Genomic DNA, 26,086 nt, shown 5'->3' with positions numbered 1-26,086 from the left:
TGAGTTTTGATTCTGGCTTCACCTAACTAAGGCCATGTCTACGCTACACTGGAAGTTTAAACAATAAAGTAATGATGAGGGTGTACGTAAATAGCAAAAATAAGGACACATGGATTCAGGCTCAGGTTAATTTTTAAATCTACAAAAACAAAAGTGCTCCTCGGGTTTCTAACATGCTTTGATGATTTAATGTGCTATACAAGTGCCAAGTATTTTTATTTCTATTATTTTGGAAAGTGTCTGAATATGTGGTTCTTTTAGCCCTGGTCTACATTAGGGAGTTATTTCAAAATAATCTCCTTATTTTGAAATAATAAACAGAGCGTCCACTACCAAGCCTGTTATTTCGAAATAACAGGCTGGTTATTTTGAAATCTGTACTCCTGCTTTCCTGGGAAAATAAGTTTATTTCAAAAGAGTTATTTCTGGATTTATACTGAAATAATTTCCTAGTGCAGACATGCTCTTACTGTAATAATGAAGAAATTCCCATTAAAAAGCCAGTTTCTACCATTCCACAAACTGTATTAATATGGTGCTCATGTCACTTGAATAATAATGCTGGCTATACCAAAGTGAGGACAATGCTATGCAAGCTATCCCACTCAGTTCTGTCCATCCTTATTGACAGACATTATTCCCAGACATCCATGCCCCAAGATTTTTGAACAATGACTACAAACTGTGAACTTGATCCGCAGCATGTTCAACTCCCACTTAAATTGACAGAGTTGAACAGCAGAGTTACAAGATTGGACATGATGCAATTTTGCAAAATAAACAAGAAACTAAGACCTAAATATTTTCACTGAAGATTCTAAACTGAATTTGAATTCAGTTCTTTTGAGGGGAAAGGTAATGCGGTACTTCATTGCTACCCTTACCCAGGGCACATACTAAATAAGACTAAAAACTGGCTGAGAGGTCTGAAAACGTAATTTTAAAAGGGAAACTCATCATCAAGGCTATGTCTAGACTGCAAGCCTCTTTCGAAAGATACTTTCGAAAGAGCCTCTTTCGAAAGAGAGCGTCTAGACTGCACATTGAACTTTCGAAAAAGCAGCTTGCTTTTTCGAAAGAAAGCATCCAGTGAGTCTGGATGCTCTCCTTCGAAGAAGCCCTGTTTACATTGAAGAACGCCTTCTTTCGAAAGAGGAACTTTTGAAAGAAGGCGTTCTTCCTCGTGAAATGAGGTTTACCGCCATCGAAAGAAAAGCCGCGTTTTCGATTTAATTTCGAAAGAACGCGGCTGCAGTCTAGACGCAGGGGAAGTTTTTTCGGAAAAAGGCTACTTTTCCCGAAAAAACCCCTGAGTCTGGACACAGCCCAAGTGGGTGCACTTCTAAGGGGGTGAGGGGGAAATCCCACAAGGATCAATTTTTGGCACTAGACTATTTAACATGTTTATTGATGACTTGTAATAAACCATAAAATACTTACTGATTAAGTTTGCAGATGACACAAAAATTGTGGGAGTTATAAATAAAGAAGATTTACGGGTCTCTGATACAGAGGAACCTGTATTGTTTGATAAACTGGGTACAAGCTAACAATATGTGTTTCAATACAACAAAACGTGAAGTCATACAAAAACAAAGAATGCATGTCATACTTACAGGATGCAGGAGTCTAACCTGAGAAACAATGACTTTGAAAAAGAGGTAGGTGGTATATCACTATGCACATCAGTTAAAGAGACTCAGAAAAGGCTAATGTATGGATGTATAAAAATGGGACTATCAAGAGGGGCTAGGAAAGTTATTTTACTATCCTGGGGTTATCATGACTGGATTACCATATCCACACTGTTTCTACAATTAAAGAAGGATGTTAATAAATTAGAGAGAATTCAGAAGATCCATGAAAATTTGTAAAGAACTGAAAAACAGGAGGCTCAAGGACTCAGTGTATTCACTTGAATCAAAGAAAAGATTAAGAGGTGATTTAAGATAGGTTGCATAAGTATCTCTACAGGGAATGGAAATCTGGTAACAGAAGGACCCTTAATTCTAATAGACAAAGGTACAACAACATCAGATAGCTAGAAGTTGAAACTAGACAAATTCAGAGCACAAGACAGACATAAATCTTTAAACAGTGAATGTAATTAACCACTGGAATGATTTAATCAATGGATTTACTGTGATGGCTTCTCCATCATTGGCAATTTTTATATCAAGTGTACATGTTTTTCTAAAAAAATATGCTCTAATTCAAACAGGAATTAATTAATTAGTCTTTGTTGCTCAGGAGGATGATAATGGTCTCCTTTGGTCGTATCATCTATGAATCTACTTTAAACATTATTTTTTGCCCTATTAGATTTTGTAAAAACCTTGTAACCAAAACACATTTTTGTTCTATACTGACTGTGTGGTTTTAATTCCTCTTTACTTTGGTGCCTTTAAAAGAAGTTTTAGATTACACTTTGCAGCTTTTTAAAAATGAAATTCATATTTCTGAATACCTCCAGCATGCTATTTTTAAAAAAAGGGCTATTTATTTCTGGTTAAAAATCCATTTACACACCAACTTCTTATATTTTAAATGGCAAATTGAGAAAGGTAAACTGCCACATCATTAGTATGGTTAACTGCCGTCCCAGAAAGGTTAAAATGTTCAGAAGTAACATGGAGATACCTACCAGTTAGTATTCACTACTTGCAGGTGTTCTGATCCCTTTCAGAAGCACAGAACCTCTTTTCAAAGTATGTGGTTTATTGACACTGCTTTGGATCTCTATTTCTGTGCATCCTAATCTGGAGAAGAGTTGAAAATCAGAATGCAGGCCTGGGTGTATGTGTATATGTCCCAAAAAAAGTAAAAATGACATTTCCAAACTTTACCTGCAAACACTGCTACAGGTTCCATCTTTTCAAACTAATTCATTTTGCATTTTAAGATGCCAGAACTAGAACTTATCCCATGGACTCAATTAGTTAACTAAAAGATCCATAAGGATAAATACTGGTATATTAAAAACACAAGCATATTGGGTCCTTCAAATTTATGAAAATTAAGTTCTTTATGCTGCTTTTTCACCTGACTTGTCCAATTTTCCTTCACCATTTGTGAAAGACAAAAACATACACAAAATCCTCTCTGCATAGCTGCCAAACTCATATTTGGAGATGAGGAAAGAGGAAGATCTCCCTGGTTCTTCAATTTTGCAGTAGCTTAAAAACAAAAAAATACTTCACCATGAGGGATTTTACAGCATGTTCCCAGGAGATTTAGGAATCTCATTCAACTGGGACAAGAATCATCAGATTTGTAAATTTCAAAACTGTGATTACTTTTTCAGTATTGCTCCCTCCCCCCATCAGAGCCTCCAACTCTCCCAAAAAGCCACCCACAACAGTATTTAGATTTTAGAACCTCCTCTAAATCACCATTGGGAGAAAGCATAACACAGGTCCCATCATCTGCAGACAAAACAATAGGGAGGCGAAGAGTGGGGAGAAATACACACTCAGCCCCTTCCACCTAAAAAATATTTAAAAGTATAAAACTGCTCAGTGAAGACACCCCTTTGCCTGTCTCTGGCCGTAAGAACTCTCCCATGGTTTATTCCTTTCTCCTTTCTTCCCCTAAACCTTGGAAAGACATCTTTTTTTTTGTAACGTTTCCCTAGAAATGATCACTGAGCCAGGGTGTGGGGAGTTTGTTGATCTCAGCACCCTTCTCCCATATTATAAATGATTGAAAACTGAAGGGAGAATCCCTCTCAAATCTCAGTTCTAGAAGCAATGGCTAGAGATGTGTGTGTGAGAAATACTTCCCAGCTTCCACCAAAGACATTTCACTCACGCTCTCCAACACGCCCAGCACCCCCAGCAGAGAAAGCAAAGAATGCTAAAATCCCTACCGTGAAGTGCAGCTCTCTGCCTCTCTCCTACTCAGCCTGTGTCTGTACCTCCTCCTCCTACTGCCTCGTCGCCATCTTGCATTTCAAAAACTACTGCACTTTTTTTGGGGAGGGGTGGGTAACTGAACTGTGAACTTTGAACTCACATAGCACTTTAAACCCACCCTGAACACACAGACCCTGATTTGATCTGTGCATTAAAACTCCATTTCCCCTTCGATGCAGAGAGTCTATGCCATGCTCTGAGTGTGGGAAACGGGTGTAGCAATAGGCAGTGTCTCTCACTCAATCACACATGCAGGAGCAGCAGGGAGGGGAGGAGCTGTTCCAGCAGTGATACAATCGCCTCTCGTCTTGCGTGTGAAGCTGGGGAGTGGTAGCTGCCACCATTTATAAAGCTGGCACAACAGAAGGCTGCCCTGTGATTGGTCCCAGCAACGTATTATTCTAGCCATAGGGATCAGGACCAAAAAAAAAAAGCTAGTGGTCACATGACATCTCCCCCCATCTCTTACCCACTGAGCTGCTAAGCTAAGGGACCCAAGGCAAAGATCATCCTGTCCCTATGCTGTGTATTTCTCTCTCTCTCCTAGTTTATCAAGTTACAATCTAGTGGTGTTAAATGAGGAAGCAGGTTATTACAACTATTTTAGCCCAATTTCTTTTTTACCATGGGTGCTTTTTGTAGCGTGCGAAAGGAAAAAGCAAACAAAGCAATTAGAGTTTCATTTTCTAGTTTACACAATAGCAGCGGGCTGCAATGTTTGGGTTCAAACAAACTTTTTTTTCTTTCTGTGTTAGAAGCACTGAAGAGTGGGCACTGCTTTTAAAAGAATGGACCTGTGCTCTTTTCGTTTCTTTACCAGTAGAGCTTTGAGCAACAATGAAGGTGAATGTGGCCAAGCACTTTTCATTAAGAGACTTTTTCAGTTACTTAAAATTTTAGCAAATTTCAGGTGGTTGGACAGAAATGTCTCAATGCCCAGATCAGCCTCAGACTGATTTTTTTTTAAACATTTCAGAAAAACTGATTCAATCTGTGTCACAATACGGTGAGTGATAATTTTGTTTCTCCTCCTTTCCCCATTCATCACAAATGTGTAAATGCCTGTCATCTGTGGAATTCAGAGGTGGTTCAGTGTTGTACTAGAGCAGTGGTCTCCAACCTTTTTATACCCAAGATCACTTTTTAAATGTCAGGGCAAGCCAATATCTACCCCATCCGTTCCCCAAGATCTGATCCCTTCCTTGAGGCCCTACCCTCTCTGTTCCCCTCTTCTCCATCATTTGCTGTCTCCAGGCCTCACTCACGCTCCTGGTGTTGAGACAGAAGGTGCTGGTTCTGGGATGGGAATGAGGGATTTGGGTGTGGGAAAGGGTGAGAGGTGCAAGCTCTAGGAAGGAATTCGGGTGCAGGAGGAGGAGGAGAAGGGGATGCTGACTCAGGGAGGGGGCTCCAGGCTGGAGAGTGTTGGGGTCAGGAGGAGGGTTGGGGTGTATAAGGGGCTCAAGGCAGGAAGGTTGGGTGTACAGTGGGGATTTAAGGGGCTCACGCCAGTGTATGATAGGCTCAGGTTTGGGGTCTGGGTGTGTGTGTGCAGGAGTGTTATGATGCTGCATCCAGATGGGGGCTTGGCCCCAACTGGAGGATTGTTGGACAGGCTTCATTTTTAAATAAAATATGTCAAACACAAAATGTTTCAGCATTGTTTTTATTTATGAGAGGTGTGGGGAACCTGTTTTAAGTCAGGGGTCACTGACCCACAGAAAAATCAGTTGGAGACCACACTAGTGAAATGCAAAATAAACCACACACCACACACACCACCCGCCAAAACCCCCCAAGTCTCATTGATGTAGCCCCAGCTGAGACACCTCACTCTCCCGGCACTCTAAACCTATGGGGGCGGAGAAGAGGAGGTAGAACTAAGGTTCAAGGCCCTCCGGCCAGATTAACTCTTTCTGGGGTTTCAGGGTTAGTGGAATTTGTGGGCCCCTCTACACTCTGAAATGAGGCAGGACAGGGCTCCCAGTGAGTGGGATAGGGATGCAGAATCTGGGTAGAAAATAAGGTAGAGGAGCAAGCTGGAGGTAGGTGTCTGGCCAGGAGGGAGGGGGTAGGAGCAGGGTGCTGGTGGGCATCTGGCCATGAAGCAGGGGCAGGGTGCTGAATGCTATCTGGCCACAAGGCAGGGGCAGAGTTTGGGATGGGATCTGGCAAGGGGGCAGAAGCAGGGTGCTGGTCGGGCCCTGGGCAGGGTGTAGGTGGGAGTCTGGATGGGGCCAGATGCTGGTGGGGCCCTGGCCAGGGTGAGGGAGCAGGGTGCTGTTGGGGAGGACTGGCCAGCAGGTGAAGACAAGGACAGCTCGACTGGTACCTGGGGATCTCGCAACACGTGTGCTGCTCCTCCCCTCCTCAAAACAGCTGGCATGCTTCCTGAGATGGTACTGAGCTGATCTTGTCCATGAATAGGTGTAAAATAGTAACGTGCAGCAGAAGCCTTGTTGTCTATTAAGACATTTAAGATTTTGGGTGCAATGCACAGAAAAAAAGGCAATCTTGCACAGAAATTTTAAGCTCTCAGAGATACTCATTTTGTCTGGTCAATATTGAGGATTGTGTTGGTTTGAGTAGAAAATGCATCAAGATTTTCTTGAAGATGCAGCTCCAGATTTTTCCTTTTGTTAGTGGATCAGTCCCTTCTTGAATACCACTTGTATTCTCCACTACTAATTTATCTGTTTCCCCAAACATCCCCAGACCTGTACATTTAGATACACAGAGTATCTGTGATTACTGGTTGCTACTGATTTAACAGATTTCTTGTAACCTGTAGTAGCAGTCATCCCCCATTAGGTCAAAGATTTGACCACAATGTGAACTCAAGGCCTACCTTACTCAAAGCAAGGATATGCTTACCATCAAGTAGGGATGTAATAGTGTAGTCAATCAATAAGCAAAAGCTTATAGGGTTAATGCTATAGACTACACACATTCCCTCCCCACACCAGTAAATTTTTTAGCAGGCTGGTCAGCAGCCTGGCAACAGGTCCCAGACCTACCCCTACTGTGGCTCTGAATTTAAGTGTCTTAGAAGTCAGTTGGGCAGGCGGCCCATCTCAGTTCTGTCTCGCACTGGGTCCAGGAGCTCAGACCCCCTTAGACAGGGACTGCTGCCTCTTTATCAGGTGACCTGGTTTTTAAACCGGCTCCTCACACAGACCAGCTCCTGCCTGGCACCCCATGCTGCTGCCTCTGATACAGAGGCAGCAGTATGGAGTGGCAGGGGGCTACTCGGGAGTGAGGCCGGAGCACACTGACTGCTGGCCCTGTTCCAGAGACAATAGAATAGTCAACTAACTGATAAGAATTCATGAGGTTAATTGTATCAGAGGGGGTAGCCGTGTTAGTATGGATCTGCAATTGAATAATCAATTGAATTGATTATTCAATTAACCGATATTTAACATCCCTACTATCAAGTAGTCTTTTCTTATTAAGGCCATGTTTTATCTTACACTTTTTGGTCACCAGTTACATCAGCATACATCTGCCAAAATTTTTATAATCGTTTGGGCATGTGAATACATGGCTACTTGTTTTAGCACTGCAAATACTCATCAAGAGTGTTTGGGTTATTGCAAAGTCCCATGCCCTGGATCAGTATCCCAATGTGCCCTGAACTACTTCATGGTGGAATACCTTTTAAGATGGAAACGACATGTCCAGGACATTAGGGAGCAAGGGGTCCCAGCATGCAACTTCCTCTATCCATTATACTATTCATAGATCACAATTACTGTGCCTTAAAAAAAAGTCTACAAAATACACATGGCACTATTTGGTCTCTGCATCTCTGACAGAAGCAAGGAGTCAACAGAGATCTAGCATTGCCATTATCATGAATATTGCAAATACAGGACACACAAATCTCTTGTACTTACAGACTTGCAGGCAACAATGGAAATGCCAGTTTCTTCTAGGATAGTTTGCTCAGGAACATAGTGAAAAATAACACAAGGCTATGGGAGACATTAATGGAGCAGCTGCAGATGGTGGTGCACCACTGATGGGATCACATTGTAATGCAGATTTGGGATGACAAGTAGCAGTGGCTGCAGAACTTTCCACTAAGGAAGACCATATTCCTAGATCTATGTTCTGATCTGGCACCAGTCCTCCTCTGCAAGGACACCAGAAAAAAAGAAGCAGTGACAGAAGTGTAGTGTTCACAATCTGGAAACTTGCAATGCCAGATTGCTATCAGTCAGTGGAAATCATTTTATAGTTTGAAAATCCAGTGAGAGCCATTGTCACACAAATGTATACAGCCATTAATCATCTTCTGCTACAGAAGACAGGCAATGTGGGGTTCGCAAACTGTGGAAGAGTAAGGTGCTCTCTTAGCAGGTGCAGTATGACTACTATGTTTTTGGAAGACTTATGAGTAAAGAGTGACAGCGTTTCTTCAGACTGGACCTCAGTGAGAAAAACCATCACAATGATTATAGCTGCTTGTGTTCTGTGCAATATATCATACATGGGGGAAAAGCTGCTGTTAGGGTGGAGGCAGAGAGGCTTTGAACAGCTAGAACTCTTGCCAACTTAGGCTACGTCTATGTTGGCAAGATTTTGTGCAAATACTATTAACGCAAGAGTTTTTACATTAAAGTATTTGCTCAAGAGAGTGTCTACACTGGCATGTGCTTTTGCACAAGAGATGTGCTTTTGCGCAAAAGCATCTGTGCCAGTGTAGACGCTCTCTTGCGCAAGAAAGCTCCGATGGCCATTTTAGCCATCGGGCTTTCTTGCGCAAGAAATTAATGTTGCCAGTCTATACTGGCCTCTTGCGCAAGAACAGTTGCACAAGAGGGCTTATCCCTGAGTGGGAGTGTCAGAGCATTTGCGCAAGAAGCACTGATTTTATACATCACAACGTCAGTGTTCTTGTGCAAGTACTTGCGGCCAGCGTAGACAAGTGGCAAGATTTTGCGCAAAAGCAGGTGCTTTTGCACAAAATCTTGCCAATGTAGACACAGCCAAAGACTGTTGTAAGAACACAATGTGGAGCTATGCAGTTGATGAAAGCTTTAAAAGATTAATTTTAACAGTCAGCCTCGCTGTTCTGTGCTGGACTGTTCTCTGGGCCTGAAGCTTTGGGTGTTAGTAATTGAGCATTTATAATTACAAGAGTTTTACAGGAGCTGTGAAACAGCCTGGTCGGTTGCACACAACAAAGAAAAGCTCCAAGGTGCACTCAAGGTGGAAAAGCAGGAACATTTTTTTTCCAAAAAACATACAAGGGACTTGGGAGAATTAGGGATGTAAAATCCACTTTAATTTGATAACCCTTATGTCTAACTGGTTAACCAATTAAGGGGGACAATAGAGCGCCCACTGCGGATGGGGGCTATTTAGGCCAGCCCCAAAGGATTGGAGCACCTCCATCCCTGCGGCAGGCTAGGAGCTGCACTAGCCCTTACTGGTAAACCGTTAAGGGTGAGGCTTAGTGGTTAACCATTCCAGCCCCATCACCTATGAACAATGAAGCTTAAAACTATGACCAGAGTGGTCACTGTAGAAGGGAACAGGGCATTGTGGAACAGCTGCTATAGGTTTTGCACTGTCTACAATCAGAGTCAACCATAGCTCTGTCACCAAAGAAAGTGGCTTTACTTTTTCACCATAATGAGATGCCTATGCTAGCTAGAGACAAATTTTAGTGCACAACTAGGCTGATGGAAGGCAACTTATATAGAGCCAACTTTATAATGTAGACCAGGTCTGTTGACAATGGCTATAGCTGAGACTCTGAAATTTCTGGTCTGTATCTTTGCTCTATGTGACTTATGGGAAAGAAATAGTTTTTTGAAGGTGTGATGTGTCTTCCATTGATATTATACAGCTGCACTAAACTTAGGTTTCCAAAAACCTAGGGAAATGTTTTGGTTTTATATAATGCTTTTAATATTTTTGCATATGCAGGAAACCTTGTGTTTAATAATACTTGAAAAGCAAAGATTTTTTTTAAAATTAACTCATTGTTGACCACTGGCTTCCTGACCTATGAGCCATGCAGGGTATTTTTTGGTGCTATGTGTATGTATTTCATCTGGTTGTTTACAGAAGAGATCTAGCATCCCAAGCTGGCTGCCATTCAAGTACTAGAGAATTTGCATGTTTCTGTTTGAGCCTTCTCATGGTGAAGTACTGACTTCATGCATTATATCCTTCATGGGAGAAGGATATCAAAGCCTGAGCCATGCCTGACTGACTCAGAAAAGAACGGTTACTTACCTGTAACTGTTGTTCTTCAAGATGTGTTGCTCATGTCCATTCGAAGTAGGTGTGCGCACCGCATCTTCCGGAGTGTTTTCCCTAGCGGTACCTGTAGCGCCGGCAGAGCGCCCTCTGGAGTGGCGCCGCCATGGCGGGGCATAAGTACCCCTGCCGGCGCTGCCCCACCTCAGTTCCTTCTTGCCGGATATTCCGACAAAGGGGAGGTAGGGTGGGAGTCGAATGGACATGAGCAACACATCTCGAAGAACAACAGTTACAGGTAACCGTTCTTTTCTTCTTCGAGTGGTTGCTCATGTCCATTCAAAGTAGGCGACTACCAAGCTAACCCCAAGGAGGAGGGGTCGGAACAGTCATAGCACCAGAGTCATAAAGGAAGGTGAACACTAAAACAGATTTATTTGAACAACAAACAGTGCCAGGTCACCAACCCAGAACAAGACAACCAGATGTGTAACTTTACATTTTTACATTACAGATTCAAGGACTGCGGAACCCACCCTTGCATCCTCCCTGGCCTGTTGAGGTAGCACATAATGTGTTGCAAATGTGTGGAGGGAAGACCAGGTGGCTGCCCTGCAGATTTCTGTGATTGGGACCCGGGCACCAAAGGCCACAGAGGATGCCTGCGCCCTGGTGGAGTGTGCCTTCACCCTGGGTGGGGTTTTACCCTGTGCTCCCGATGGGTCCACCTCTGGAGCCGATGGCTGCGATGCCAGTGGGTTGGGTTGCGCTCCCGGAGGGGGGAGGGAGGGGCTCGAGACAGGCACGCAGATGGGCGGGAACGGTGCCCTGACGTCCCCAACCCCAGAGAAGGAGGCAGCTGACCCTGCCATTGGTGGTAGGCCCAGGGGGGCCCAGAAAGGCCACTGCGGGTGTGGAGGCCATGTTTGTTGAGTGTGGTCCTTCCTATGTCTGGACCTCGATCTGTGGGTCGAGGATGCCCTCGACGAGTCCGAATGGACGGAGGAAGCATCCGAGTCCGAGGAATAATCGGACTCCGGCAAGGGTGGAGCCGATGCAGAGAGCGGGGCAAACTTCGCCATTGACTCTGGCTTGCCCGCATGAGTACGTCTAGGCCGCGCTATCTGTGGGGCCGGAGGACCCATGGCATGTGCCGGAAGGCCCAATGACGCTTGCGGCACCGGGGGACCCAGGCCCGGTGCCGACTGTTCAACGGCACCCAGTTGTGGTACCGGGGTGCCCAGGCCCGGAGCCGATTGTTGAACAGTGCCCGGCGCGGTCTGAGTCACCAGCAGTTGCAGCACCGGGGGGTGCCCAGGCCTGGTGCCAGCTGAGTCACCAGGAGTTGCGGTACCGGGGTGCCCGTGCCGGGTGAGTCGCCAGGAGTTGCGGTACCGGGGTGCCCAGGCCCGATGCCAGGTGAGTTGTCAGCGGCTGTGGCACCGAGGTGCTAAGGCTCGGTGCCGGTTGAAACGGTGCCCAAGGTTGCGGCACCGAGGTGCTCAAGCCCGGTGCCGGTTGAGTTGTGTTCAGCGGTTGCGGCACCGGGGTACCCAGGCCCGGTGCCTGGCGAGACCACTGGGTTGATGCCGGTGCGGGTGAGGGCACGGAGATGGACGCCAGCCCCTTCATGACCTCCATGGAAGAGAGAGATGTCTGAGTGGATGCCACATGGCTACTCAGATACAGCACCGGTACCACCATGCAGGGAGCTGGCAAGCTCAGCTGTGGCTCAGGCCGCGCATGGCTGGAAGCTCCCTGGGAATGATGGCTTGGCGACGATAGGGAAGCCGAGGTAACAATCGGTACTGATCCCACACGGGATGGTCCCGACGTGTAAGCCACTTTAGCATGCCGACCTGGGCCATGCTGGGGAGAAGCCGTAGTTAGCCGAGCCTCCGAGGATGGTGACCTCGACCCTTCCAAGTCCACCGAGGATGGCGGGGAGGTCGAGAGGCTAATAAGATCCTGCGCTGCCTCGAACGTATCCGGCATCGACAGTCGACGCGGAGGTAAGTGGCCGCGCTGAGGGGACGATACGCGCACCGGAGAGCCCATGGTGCGGTGCCCCACCGACGTTGTCTTCTTCGACGAAGACCTTCCCCGGGACTTCTTCATTCTTTTAGTTGGAGGAGAGTGTGATTGGTGCTGGGACGTCGACGCGCGGTGCTGGTGAGAGGCGTCCCGCGTCGAGGCCGGTGTGCTGAGTACCGCAGGCTGGTCCGGCAGCACCGGCTGAAGCACTGACTCCATGAGAAGCAGTTTTAAGTGGGAAACCCTCTCTTTTCTGGTACGAGGCTTGAAGGACTTACAGATTTTACAGGCAATAGCCAGATGAGCCTCACCCAGGCACTTAAGGCAACTGTCATGAGGGTTGCCCCTGGGCATAAACTTCCTGCAGTCAGCGCATGTCTTAAAGCCTTGCGGCCCTGGCATTCCTTACCCCCAAGGGGGAAGGAACAAAGCAAATAACCTAACTATGAGAACTATTTACAACGAATGTGAAAAATGGGAACCATTAATTAACTAAGCTGGGAGATATGGAGACCCTCCAATGACCGTCGCTGCGGTAAGAAGGAACTGAGGTGGGGCAGTGCCGGCAGGGGTACTTATACCCCACCATGGCGGCGCCACTCCAGAGGGCGCCCTGCCGGCGCTACGGGTACCGCTAGGGAAAACGCTCCGGAAGATGCGGTGCGCACACCTACTTTGAATGGACATGAGCAACCACTCGAAGAAGAACCTCATTCTGGTAGAACAAGAGTCAACAGCTTGTGGCAGCAGACCTTAGCTCACCCTCTCCCTCTAAGGTTCTTGAAGAACCACCTATACTTGAAAAGCTTCTTTGCTGCTGTGGTGGGAGGCAGAGGAATCCCCTGGGAGATATACTACACAAGAGGTACCAGATAGAGTCTCAATCTGATGATTCCTTACTTCAGGAAAGGGAAAACAAAGCTAGGATTGAAATGGATCTGCTACTACATGATGAAGAAAATTAAAACTAGAAAACAAAGTAGCTGAGAAAAACTGAACTACCAACTTGTTCCATGTTAGGAGCAAGTTGTACCGGCCTATGTTGAAGGGTGCAGGTTAGTCTTGGAGCCTCATTAACTCTGGACCACCTTGGAATTCCACTCACGAGAGGAATTACCCATTTGCAATGAACAAGAAAAGAATCTGTGTAACAGAAACTGCTGTTTTTTAAGCATAATATTATTCCAAAAATACACAGAACTTTCTTTCGTTCATCTTCCAACTTTTTGCTCCGCCAATTATTTTCTCACCTATGTTCTTATTTGCACTTGTGGTACACCTATTTGGATTTAGCGAACCAGATGAGTGAACTAGATATGCCAATCCTGTCAATACCTAGGACAGTGGCTGCTTATGTAGGGAGTCAAGATAAGGCAAGGCATAAAGAATAAAAGGAACTGGATTCTCCACATTAGGGATGTAAGTGACTAATTGTCTAGTTTAGCAAAAGCTTATTCGATAGTCAACACACTAGTCGACTAGTCACTCCCCCCATACTACCTCTATAAGAAAAAGGCACCAAGGGGGGGGAAGGAAGGGTTTTGGGGGGAGGGATGGCTTAAAAGCTGGTTGCTCCCAGCTCCAGCTCCGTGGGAGAGGGCAGAGGTGCAGCAGTGGTGTTCCACCTGCTGGGGCTCTTGTACATTTCAAAGCAGAAGTGCTGCATGGAGCGCGGGGCCAGCAGTGTTTCAATCTTTGAAATGTAGCAACAGCTGGGCAGGCTCTTACTACATTTCAAAGTGGAAGCACCCTTATTTACTAATCAAATTGATGAAAATTCCATCGACTATTTGATTAGTTGATGAACCTAATTTTAACATCCCTACTCCACATACATGCTTTCTCCCAGTCTTTCAGGTCCCCTCTGCCACAGTATTAACTGATGTATGAATGCTAAATTTGAATAAGGTAATTCATTCACAATTTAGAATAGCTACATGCCCATGTTTTCAGTCTTAAAGAACAGATTGTAACATCAAAATATCCTGTGATTAGAGTACAGAAAAATCAGCTAGATGATCCTACACAGCACCAAACAATGAAGATCTGTGTTTTGTACAGTGCCCCCTCCCCAACTTAACGTTGGATAGTTTGAGATCTGAAAAACTGAAATGCTACATCAATCTGAAAACAAATCTGCGACACTGCCTCTTTCTGAGTGTGCATTACACAACTCCTTAGTTATATAATATTATTTCTTAAAAGTATGTTAGTTTTAATTACTTCGTATTTTCATTTGTTCGTTTGTCATAATTGTACAGTATGTATTGACTTATGCAGCTCTTTTGAGTGAGCATGTGGGAGGGAACTGCTGGGCTGACTGATCTCAGTAGACCAAAACCCCTCCTGCTCTTCCAATTTCTACACTAGAGGTAGCATTAAAAACTTAGAAATAAGCAATTTAAAGACTTTACTAGATTGTCAATATATTTTAATATATTTATACATGTATATGCACTCTGATATTGACTATGCACAGGCAACAAAGGAGCATAAAATTAAAGAAATAGATTAGAAAAGTAGAAATCAGTTAATTTTAGATATTATGATCTTAAGTTTGCTTGAAGACTGTAATTTCTTTTTTCATTTCCTGAAAGAGAAAAAAAAACGAGTAGAAACTGCTGGAAACCTTGTATTTGTTTTCTCTCTCTCTCTCTTTTTTAAATCACTAACAGCTGTATATATTTGACAAAGGCTCAACTAAAAATAACTATAATAAGAAAACCTTTACTCATCAGTAATTTTTTTCTAGAAATGTATTGCCTTTTGCTATCTACACTTGAGAGTTACGTGCCCTGCCACATGAAACAGTTCTTTCTGGACACATACATGATTTTAGAATCAATGTAATACAGTAAACTTCTGATAATTCGTCACCTTTAGGACCCAGGGGGTGCCGGATTATCAGATATGCCGGACTATCGGAAGGGGGGGGGGCTATGAGAGGTCTGGGGTGGGGTGGATGCCACCCCAGATCTCTCATAGCCCCCCCTTCTGATAGTCTGGCTCTGCCCCAGGCGTCCCGGATTCAGCTGCTGCTGGTCAGTTTCAGCAGCGGCTGAATCCGGGACGCTTGGGGCAGAGCAGCTGGCGTGCTGCCGGGTTGGTCCAGTAGCGCCGCCCCTCAGCGCTGCGGGACCAACCTGGCAGCACTCCAGCTGCTCTCCCCCAGGCACCCCCAAGAGCAGCTGGGGTGCTGCCAGGTTGGTCCCAGAGCCCCAAGGGGCAGCACTATGGGACCAACCCGGCAGCACCCCAGCTGCTCTGCCCTCAGCTTCCCAATTCAGCTGCTGGTCAGTTTCAGCAGTGGCTGAATCGGGGGAAGCCAGGCGCAGACCAGCTCCAATTGTCTGGCAGCCAGAGCACTTCCAGGTTCCTGATGGTGCCAGACCATCAGGAGTGCCGGAGCATTGGATGCCGGACCAATGGAGTTTTACTGTAAAAGCCACTTAACTGTCCTTTAGTTCCTCTCTAGCTTCTGACACAACCGTACATATATAAAATTATTTTAGAAAGCTGGAGAACCAAAGGTTGATTTGGAGAGGCAATACTTTCACTGATCAGCTCTGGCTCTGTCCTATGTATAACTGGCTGCTTTCATGAAGAAATTACTCAGCGTCATTCCTGGACATTCTACCTCTCGATATAAAAGACAGACCCTGCCTGTTCAACCAGCATGTTTCCCCAAATAATACTAGAGCAATCTGCACTGCCTTTCCTTCTTTGGATTAGAGAAAAAATTAACAGCCTCTGTGTGTTTAAAAAAAAAATTACCCCTCCCCTCCAAACTCCAAAAGATAAGTGCATTCTATGGGTTCCATTAGCCCTCCAACGTTCTAAATGAGTTCCCCTCCTATGCTCAAACGTGTCTCTATAAATGAATTCTGCATCCATTTCAGTACTCTGTTCAGATCCAATGAAGCTATCTGCATTGTTGCACAATCAGAACAGAGGATTGATTCTTTCTGTCAGATGTGGAAGACTAGATCTGGATGACCAATGCCTGGAGGAAAATTTTTATTTTTAAGAGAAGATGTAGAAAGACCAGAATAACCGAGTCAGTCACAGATGAATACCTCAAACACTAGGACAAGCAAGTTTTCAGACCACTTAAGAGAGTCTCAATGCTGGTGTGATGGGGTAGACTAGCTCCTGAGGCCCCTCGCTGGAGGCCTTTTGGTCCTGCCCCACATCAGCCCACTAGAAAGAGAGGTCCTCCAAGAAGGCTAGAGTGCAGCAGGGGAAACAGCCAATTAGAGGCCAGGAAGGCCTTATAAAAGGAGCTGCAGAATGCAAAAGCTGTGAGCCCCGTGGCACATGCGCTGAATACTGCTTCTGACAAGCCTCTGTCTGCGGTGCCGGGGCAAGCCCAGCACCCATAGTGGAGCACCTGCGGGGACATCCTCGAAGAAGAAAACCAGGTTCTTCCCCCACATCTCCAGGGTCCATTACCTACTAGGAGAAGTGGCCTGGATACTGAGGCACCCCAGAGAGGGAATTGAACTATAGAGACCTAGCCAAAGAGCTGAAAGCAGAGCTGTTCTGAGAGGATGAGGACACATTTCCCAGAAGGAAGCTTTGGGGGGCACTGCTCTATTCCAGAGTGGGAACAAACAGCTATTAAAGAGGGCAATAAGGGTACGTTTACACTTGCTCCCTATCTCGAGATAGGGATGCAAATGTATCTGACCAAAAATTGCTTATGAAATGGGGATTTAAATATCCTACACTTCATTAGCATAATCTTGCCCGCACGCTATTCCGATCGCCAGCTGATTCGAACCAGGAAGTGTACTCCAGGACACGTTAGTTCAAATGAAACCCCTTGGTTCGAACCAATGTTACTCCTCATTTTTTGAGGAGTAACGTTAGTTCAAACCAAGGGGTTTGATTCGAACTAACACGTCTCGGAGCACACTTCCTGGTTCGAATCAGCTGGCGATTGGAATAGTGTGCAGGCGAGATTATGCTAATGAAGCACGGGATATTTAAATCCCTGCTTCATTAGCAATTTCGGTCGGCTACATTTGCATCCCTATCTCAAGAGAGGGAGCAGGTGTAGACATACCCTAAGAGAGGTCTTGCTGGACTTGTACTAGGTATGTTAAAAAATGGAAGGGTTTTTTTGTTTGTTTGTTTTTTGGGTAAATGCATAACTGCTGGATTTTTCAAGTGGTTACATGTTTACACATGGGGGAGGGGGAGGCAGAGAGGGAGCCCTGCAAACACTGGCTCCCACAGAGCTGCCTGCCCCCCACCAGCACTTCTGCCTCTGTATTTAAGGTGAGAAGACTCGCATATAATCATGAAGGCTCATCAGTTAATTGTTTAAATATGTATACTAACACACCCCTAACTTGTACCCTAGAAGGGGTTTGTTTTATTTTGCATAGACTGTGTGTGACTCGGCCAGATGGCTAAGTCACCAAAGAGCCACCATAAAAGAAAAAGAGTGCAGATACATGCACTTGGCCGGGGGCAAGGGTTGTGAGAAATGAATGCAACCCCATTACAGTTGGACTTGCCCAGCCTGGACCTTTGATGCCTCCTGAAAATTTATGTTCAAGTATGGCTGAACATAAAGCCTTTTCTATGAGAACTTGAGAATTATGGCTCTTCTCTTTCTACATAGTTATTGTAAATCTGCACAGGTAGAAAACATTCTTTATGAAGTGACTGGGTTTAAAATGTTCAAAAATTCAACAGTCCAAAATGGAGAGGCAATTTAATGGTACAAGAGGAACACCCTTTGCTGGTCCACGTCTAAAAGTAGATGAATCCTTCATTAACATAAACCTAAGCACTATGTTAAAAAAAATCTTAAATGACTACTTGCAAAATAGTACAATGAATCCTCTGCAGTAACAGGTTTGATTACATGCCTGCACTAGCAGGCTGAAAGAGAGGAAAAGGGAGTTACTCACCTCATGCAGTAACGAGTGTTCTTCGAGATGTGTCCCCCCGTGGGTGCTCCACTCTAGGTGAAGGGTCGCCCTGAGCCGCAGATTGGAGCTTTGCAAAGCAGTTTCCCCCCTGTTGAGCAGCGCATGCTCAGAAGGCGTCTCGAGCCCTTCTCGCCCTTTGTAGCGCGCGGCTCAACTCCCTCCCTTTCAGTTCCTCGTCTCTGCCCGAGTAATTTAGACTCCGTGCAGAGGGGAGGACGGAAGGGTCATGGAGCACCCATGGGGACACACATCTCAAAGAACACGCGTTACTGCACGAGGTGAGTAACTCCCTTTTCTTTTTTGAGTAGTGTCCCCGTCGGTGCTCCACTCTAGGTGACTACAAAGCAGTATTCAATATATGGCTGGAGGGAGCCGGAGTCAATGTTTAGCGGTGGTAGAGAGCACCGCCGTAGCAACTGCTGAGTCATGTTTAAGTTGTGGTAGGATAGCATAATGTCTGGCAAAGGTATGGTCTGAAGACCATGTTGCTGCTCGGTAAATATCCCTTAAGGGGACATTGTTCAAAAAGGCTGTAGAAGCAGCCATGGCTCGAGTTGAATGCACTCGTGCTGGGCCTTGTAACGGCTTATTGCCCAGAGTGTGGCACTTGACTATGCATGTCGAGATCCATCTTGAGATTCGTTGTGATGATAGAGGTGTTCCTTTGGAACGCTCAGCGATGGATATAAAAAGCCTTTCGGATTTACGAAATGGTTTTGTTCTCTCCAGGAAGAAGGCGAGAGTCCTCCGAATGTCCAGAGTATGCAGGGTGGTGTCCTTCTGTGAAGCATGCGGTTTTGGGAAAAAGGTAGGTAGTACAATTGGTTTGTTGACATGGAATTCTGTACAGACCTTTGGCAGGAATGCTGGGTGAGGTCTAAGTATGACCCTGTCCTTCATAAAAACTGTGTAGGGGGGTTCTGACATTAGTGCCCTGAGTTCACTCACCCGTCTGACTGACGTGATAGCTAATAAGAAGCAGACTTTCATAAAGAGAAAGGGGAGTGGTACTGTAGCCAGAGGCTCGAAAGGAGGTCTGGTGAGGTGGTGGAGAACAAGATTTAGGTCCCATAAGAGGGGGGGGGGGGGCCTTGTAGGGCGGGTATACGTTGTGGAGCTCTTTAAGGAATCTTTTAGTGATAGGATGGGCAAATATGGAGAAGCCGTCAATCAAGGTATGGAACGCTGCTATTGTGGAAAGATGAACTCTTAAGAAAGAGATTGACAGTCCTGATACTTTAAGGTCTAGAATGTAGTCCAGGATCGTATTCAGTGGGGCAACACGGGGTTCTACTTTGGTTCACTGGCACCAGTGAGAGAATCGTGTCTTTTTTGCAAGTAAGTTTTTCGAGTGGACTGTCTCCTACTGTGGAGGAGGATGTCCTTCACTTGCTAGGAACAGTGATTTTCTATCTCCGAGAACCAGAGAGCAGCCAAGCCTTAAGGTGTAGGGTATGGAGCTGTGGGTGTAGTATCGTGCCATTGCTCTGAGATATCAGGTCTACACGGTTTGGTAGTAGATAAGGAGGGTGAACTGCTAGCTTGTGCAGGTACGGGTACCAAGTTTGTCGGGGCCACGACGGGGCTATCAGAATGACTAGGGCTCCGTCTCTGCAGATCTTGCGTAGGATTCTTGGGATGAGCGGTATGGGGGGGGGGGAAGGCATAGTGTAGGGGGGCCGTCCATTTGATTAGAAAGGCATCCCCCAGGGAATGTCTGCCAAGTCCTGCGTGTGAGCAGAACTGGGGGCATTTGGCGTTCTGGGCAGACGCAAAAAGGTCTATAGATGGCCATCCCCATAGATGGCCATCGGTGGAAGATTGAGTTTGCGACCTCCGTGTGTAACTCCCACTCGTGATCCGAGGTGAAGTTGCGGCTGAGTGAATCTGCTCTGGTGTTGTTCACCCCGGGCAGGTAGGATGCTATGAGGGTGACATGGTTGCTGATGCAAGAGTTCCACAGGCGGATAGCTTCCGCGAAGAGGGAGCAGGAGCGGGCTCCACCCTGCCTGTTTATGTATAACGTTGTGCAGATGTTGTCCGTTAGGATGCGGACTGTCTGATTGGCAATGTTGGGGGCAAAGTGTGCACAGGCATTCCTTACTGCCCGCAGTTCGAGGAGGTTGACGTGTAGTCGTGCCTCGGATGGGGACCACCTTCCCTGAACCCCTTGATTGTTCATATGTGCTCCCCAGCCAAGGAGGGAAGCATCCGTGGTAATCTGTATAGTGGGTTCGATTTGTTGGAATGAAACGCCTGCAAGGAGGTTGTTCGGTACCGTCCACCATTGTAAGGATGCAATAATGTTTGGTGGAATAATCACTGTCTTGTTGAGGGAGTGTCGTGACGGTATATACACAATTGCTATCCAGAGTTGGAAGCATCGAAAAATGCAGACGAGCGTGGTGGACTACATAGGTGGTGGAAGCCATGTGTCCCATTAGTCAGAGAAAAGTAAGTACTGTAGTGTTAGGAGTTGTAAACACTGCACTTATAATTTCTTGTATAGTTCTGAAACGTTGTCGAGGTAGGTATGCTCGAGCTGTGATTGAGTCCAGGCGTGCCCCGATGAACTCTATATCTTGAACTGGGTAAAGCGTTGATTTGCTTTCGTTGACTAGAAGACCTAGACGATTGAGGAGGGATGTGGTCGTACTTATCATGGAGGCGGTTTCATCCTGTGTCGAGCCCTTTAAAAGGCAGTTGTCTAGGTAGGGGAATATAATGACCTTTTGTCTTCTGAGGTACGCAGCGATGACTGCTAGTACCTTTGAAAATACTCTCGGAGCTGACGAGAGGCCAAAGGGGAGAACATTGTACTGAAAATGATCTGGGCCGAGCGTAAAGCGTAGATAGCGTCTGTGGGTAGGATGGATAGTTACATGGAAATACGCATCTTGCAGGTTGAGGACTGCGAACCAGTCCCCTTGATCTAGCACAGGAATGATTGTTGTAAGTGTGACCATTTTGTAACGTTGTTTCCTGAGAAACTTGTTCAGTTTGCAGAGGTCTAATATGGTCCTCCAGCCCCCCGTTTTTTCCTCGATCAAAAAATAGTTCGAGTAAAATCCTTTCCCGTGAAACTCTACTGGTACTCTTTCTATGGCTCCGATTAAAAGGAGTCGATCGATCTCTTGTCTTAGTCGAGTTTCGTGAGAGGGGTCCCTGAAAAGAGATGGGGTAGGGGGAAGGGTAGGTGGGGTAGTGGTAAATGGGATGGTGTAGCAGACTCGAATTATGTCTAGAACCCATCGGTCCAATGTTATAGATTCCCATTGTGGAAGGAACGGCCGTAAACAGTGGGTAAAAAGATGGCCCTGTTGCATTGTTGCTAGATCGTGAGGGAGGTATTGCAGACCTTCGACCACATCTTCAAATTTGTTGCTTAGAGGACTGAGCAGTTGGTGGGCGGCCCTGATTAGGGCGCCTCCTCTGAGGTCGTTGTCTTGACCTAGTGTCTTCATACGGTCTCTGTGGTCGCTTGTTTTGCCCATACCTGTAGCGATTGTATGTGTTATATGGGGTGTATCACCTGCATTTGAAAGGCGGTGTGTACATGCCCAATGTACGAAGAGTGGTTTTCGAATTCTTACTGTTGTATAGCATTTCATCTGTAGAAGCTGCAAATAATTTTTGCCTATCAAATGGTAAGTCTTCTATTTTGGGCTGAAGTTCTCCGGGAACTCCAGATGACTGTAGCCAGGAAATTCTGCGCATGACTACCGCCGTAGCTGTAGTCCTGGTTGCGGTTTGGAGAGCGGTGCGAGCGATCGTATGGCCTTCATGGACTATCGCTTTCAAGATAGATCTTTTGGATTCAGGGAGATGTGGTATTAGTTCTCTCATGACTTCGATAATTATCGAAGTCATGATTCACTAAGAGGGCAGAATAATTTGATATTCTTAGTTGTAGTGTAGAAGAGGAGTATATCTTCTTGCCAAAGAAGTCTAGCTTTTTATGGTCCTTATCCATATTGCCATTTTTGTATTGCGGCAACTTCGCTCTTTGCTGTGCTGATTTAACAACTAAGGAGTTGGCTTGTGAATGCGTAAACAGGAAATCATTGTCTTTTGGTGGAACGAAGTATTTTCTGTCAATCTTATTAAGTCGGCTGGATGGACGCGGGTGTCTTCCACAGATCCTCAGATGTTTCCATGATTGCCTCGTTAATTGGCAGGGCAATCTTACTGTGCAATGTAGGATGCAGGTTCTTTAACAAGTGATGTTGTTTCTTTTGCACTTTTTGGAGCGAGACATGCTGACTTGTCGCTACTCGCTTGAATAATTCTTGAAACTGTTTGAGGTCGTCGATCGCTACTGTATCTGATGGTATAACTGCCTCGTCTTGCTGGGCACTTAGGTCGTCAAGGTGTGTGATGTTTATTGATTGAATATCGGATTCATTGTCCAAAATTCGTTCCTCCTCCTCTGCGTGTGTTGCCGGAGGTAGGGGCTGTAGATGAGGCAGGCTCCTTCGAGATGGTGAGGAATGGGCTGAGGACCGGCGTCTGTATGGGTCCCAATGATCCCAGGGCCCCCATTGGGGTGGGTAGGACCAATAAGGATGCCATGGGCTTTGTTGTGGTCTAGTCCTATGGTAGTATGAGCGAGACCCCCTTGGCGACGTGTGTCGTGAAGAATATGTCGTATATCTGTCATCATCCTGTAAGGGAGTGTCTTGCAAGGACACTGGAGACACAGATCTGGGAGGGGAATGCCTTGCCAAGGATCTCCCAGGTGAGCAGTCAGTGGGAGGCAGGCATGAATGCTGCTGCCTGCTGTGAGTGTCAGACGCTGTCTTAGAGTGTTCTGTAGCAGACTCTTGAGGGTGCCTCTCGCTGTCTGCTGCCGGCACCGGTGTAGAGATCTGGTTTACAGTTGCAGCCGGTGCTGGCTGTGTATGGGTTTTCTTTTGGTGCGGTGCCAACGGTTTGAGCAGCACCGTCCCTTTAAGCTGAGCCGGAGTTTTTTGCGGTGCCGGGGCTTGAAGCAGCGCCAGGGCTTGCAGCGGCACCGCTGTTTGAAGCGGCGCCGGCTTTTCTTTCCACCCCGGGTGGTTAGCATGTTCCTGGGACGGCTCGGAGGCAGCGCGCACCGGTCCCGGTGCCGAACGGGAGGATCTTCCCTCTGCTTTGCTAGCAGGGGTCCTCAGACTTACTTGCCCCTTTCCCTGTGTCTTTGGGGAGGAAGAAGGCAGGAGAGAGCACGACGGTGAGGCTCTCTGCCTTGTAGTTTTTGGCGGCGGGGGGGTTTCATGCTGCGGTTCCCCCTGCTCTGTAGGCTGCAGAGCCTTTTCAAACAGAATCATCCTCAGGCGGAGCTCTCTATCCTTTCTAGCTCTCGCCGTGAGGGAAGCACAATGTATGCAGCTGTGAGGTGAGTGAGTTTCCCCCAAGCATCTAATACATTTCGTGTGGCCGTCAGAAGCCGGCATAGGCTCGCGGCACTGCTCACATTTTTTAAAGCCTGAGGAGGCAGACATAGTTCGGGAGATTCTTATTTTCTTAAACTGTTTTATTTATTTGTGACTGTTGTTATAGTCCTTTCTTTCTTATGTGGTTTATTTGTTTTTCCAGCTGAGAAGCTGAGAGAGTGCGCGCCACGGTTCACCGGGGCTCCGGTCTGAGGCGAATTTCAGTCCCCGAAGGGAGATAGATAGTTTTGTTCTTTTTATAACAGAAAAAATTTGTTATTTTAAAGAGAAACAAGGAAAAAAACTAATTTGGAATATAAGAGGGGAAAGACTGTGGTAAGCTAACTATTAGAAATGCAGTCAGAGACTGAGAGGGAGCTCCTACTCGCTCCGTCCGCTGATGAGGGCAGTTGAAGAGGAACTGAAAGAGAGGGGGTTGAGCCGCGCACTACAGAGGGCGGGAAGGGCTCAAGATGCCTTCTGAGTATGCGCAACTCAACAGGGGGGAAACTGCTTTGCAAACCTCCGATCTGCTGCTCAGGGCGACCCTTCACCTAGAGTGGAGCACCCACGGGGACACTACTCGAAGAAGTAACAGATTTTGGTAGTGGGACCTTTTTAGTATATCTGTTGTCCCAAAATGCTGGCTCTGAAGAAAATATATGTGATTTAATGTTTTCAAAACGTTATGTAGGTGAGACTATCTCCATGTTCAGTCAATTGTTTTTGTCTGCTGAATTTGTACCAATTGTGCTAAATATGATAGGATTTTGTGATATGGATACTTGCCCTTTAGACTGAAATCAGTAATTTATTTCAGACAGGCTACTAAGCTGAGGAGAGATTAGTGAAAATGAAACAAGACAGTCTTTACATCAGGAATACTCATCAGTTGTATAGTAGAATGCATTTTATTTAATATTTAAAAGAACGATTTAATTTTTAACATTTAAAATTTTTTACCTGTATTAATTTGGTCTTGTCATAGTCTTTGCGATGTTGATAAATACATTGGCTAAGTATTGCATAAAGTTTTTCCAAGTGAAATATATTGTAGCCTCTACTTTTATCGGTGACCATCTTTAATAGTTTCTGGGGGGGGAAAACGTATACATTTAAAAATATGATAATGTCTGAATAGACTTTTGACATGTTCAGAATCTCATAACAATACATTTCAGTGGCAACATAACTAGAGAATTATATTCTTTCATCATTAACAGTAAACACACAAGATAATAGTTATCAGAAATAACTGAGTTATGACAGTCTTAAGCAAAAAGTTAATTTTTTTATACTTCAGAGAAAAAGGAAGCCTGTATATTCTGAGCCAGACCAAGAAAAGCACAGCACTGTCATGTGAGGTATTACAAATTAACTTTTTCCCTAGAACAGCAGGAAGTGACTCTTCAGTGATTAAGCCATTCCAGCAATAGCTACATCTTGCCTCACTTGACAAGAGGAATGGATGTTGCAATGCAGGGCCTTCAGGAGTGGTTGTCTGGCCTTAAGGTACCCTGTACCCTTTAGTCTCATTCACCCCATGGAAATAAAGCCAGATAACCCAGAGTGAGTGGCTGGGAGCACTTGAAGCTCACAGACACTGTTCCAGGGCAAAGGGACTGAGGGTCTTCAACTTGCCCCATCTGGTCTGTCTATTGTGGCACAAGAGATGAGAAAAACAGAAGGAGCTCAGTTAGGAAGTCCCATCTGGGGTAAAGAGCCCCAGAAATTTTGATCCTTCAAAGTTCCTTCTCTACTGCATAGCCCCATATTTACTCCTGGGAGAATCCCACACCACTGTGAAATGTAGAATTCCATTTCTCATACAGAATTGGGGCCACAGAGCATCTGGCTGCCCCTAGGGGACAATGAACTCTGCAGAGGCCTGCTCACAGTGAGCCGAGTGTCCAGCCTAGCAGGAATGAAGCTCTGTATACTCTGTCTTGCATGATCCTCATTGTCCAGGATACAGGAGACAGCCTGGGAGACCCAGCCCCATTTTTTGTAAGAGAAGTGCAGCACTGCACCACCAACTCACTTGGTGTGTTAAGTAAAGAAGCTGTGAGAGAGTAAAGGCTCTGGAAATGCAAGTTTCTGGGCCCAGGACTGCACATGGTGGGCTCTGGGGGGAAAGATGTGTGGGTATCTGGGCCGTGGGGTTCCCCCAAATCTGGGCTCTGGGGAGCACAGGTGTCTGGTCTCCAAGGGCCCACAAAGTCCCCTGTAACACACTCCAACTGGAACTGGGTTGGTACAAGGCCTTCTTTAACATCTACTCCCAGGGAGAAATCTTTTTTGTTGTATAGATTGTTAGAGTAGTTGATAACTGGAATTTTGAAATAACCAACCAAAATATTTGAAGCTGGAGCGATTATACTGTGTTTGACACAAAATATGCATATTTTTTCAGATCAACATATTGTGCACCAAATTTAATGTTTTGGTGCAGAACTCCTAGGAGTACGAATTAACTCCAAAGTAGAGTAGGATAATGGGTTGTGAAGCATCTGTAGGGCACACCTTGAAGAACTGTCATTACTGCAAAGGGTAAGTTACTTCA

At 45.8% G+C, this 26,086-nt stretch overlaps 2 protein-coding genes across 9 annotated transcripts in view; both read right to left on the bottom strand.

Annotated features, from left to right (window-relative positions):
• Nucleotides 1–4,456, bottom strand: part of ZHX1 (zinc fingers and homeoboxes 1) — a 30,828-nt gene extending 26,372 nt beyond the window's left edge. For 2 of the 5 annotated variants that reach the window (XM_006137489.5, XM_006137488.5), the window contains exons 1-2: nucleotides 3,869–4,456; nucleotides 2,645–2,759 (exon numbers count right to left, since the gene is read on the bottom strand). The gene's annotated coding sequence lies outside the window, so the exon portion shown is untranslated. The remainder of the gene's footprint in view (nucleotides 1–2,644; nucleotides 2,760–3,868) is intronic. The other 3 variants (XM_006137487.5, XM_075920166.2, XM_006137491.5) reach the window with 2 other exon arrangements.
• A 10,115-nt stretch (nucleotides 4,457–14,571) lies between these two features.
• The window catches only part of ATAD2 (ATPase family AAA domain containing 2), an 88,165-nt gene continuing 76,650 nt past the window's right edge, over nucleotides 14,572–26,086 (bottom strand). For all 4 annotated transcript variants that reach the window (XM_025178690.3, XM_075920165.2, XM_075920164.2 and 1 more), the window contains 2 exons: nucleotides 24,487–24,615; nucleotides 14,572–14,754 (listed from right to left, as the gene is read on the bottom strand). In XM_025178690.3, the coding sequence (XP_025034475.2) occupies nucleotides 14,716–14,754; nucleotides 24,487–24,615 (168 nt within the window). In that variant the 3' untranslated portion in view covers nucleotides 14,572–14,715. The remainder of the gene's footprint in view (nucleotides 14,755–24,486; nucleotides 24,616–26,086) is intronic.

Source organism: Pelodiscus sinensis, chromosome 2 (assembly GCF_052426305.1).
Source record: "Pelodiscus sinensis isolate ZL-2025 chromosome 2, ASM5242630v1, whole genome shotgun sequence".
NCBI classification, from domain to species: Eukaryota; Metazoa; Chordata; order Testudines; family Trionychidae; genus Pelodiscus; species Pelodiscus sinensis.
The sequence above is the reverse complement of the archived record's forward strand: the minus strand, read 5'-3'. Positions and strand labels throughout refer to the sequence as shown.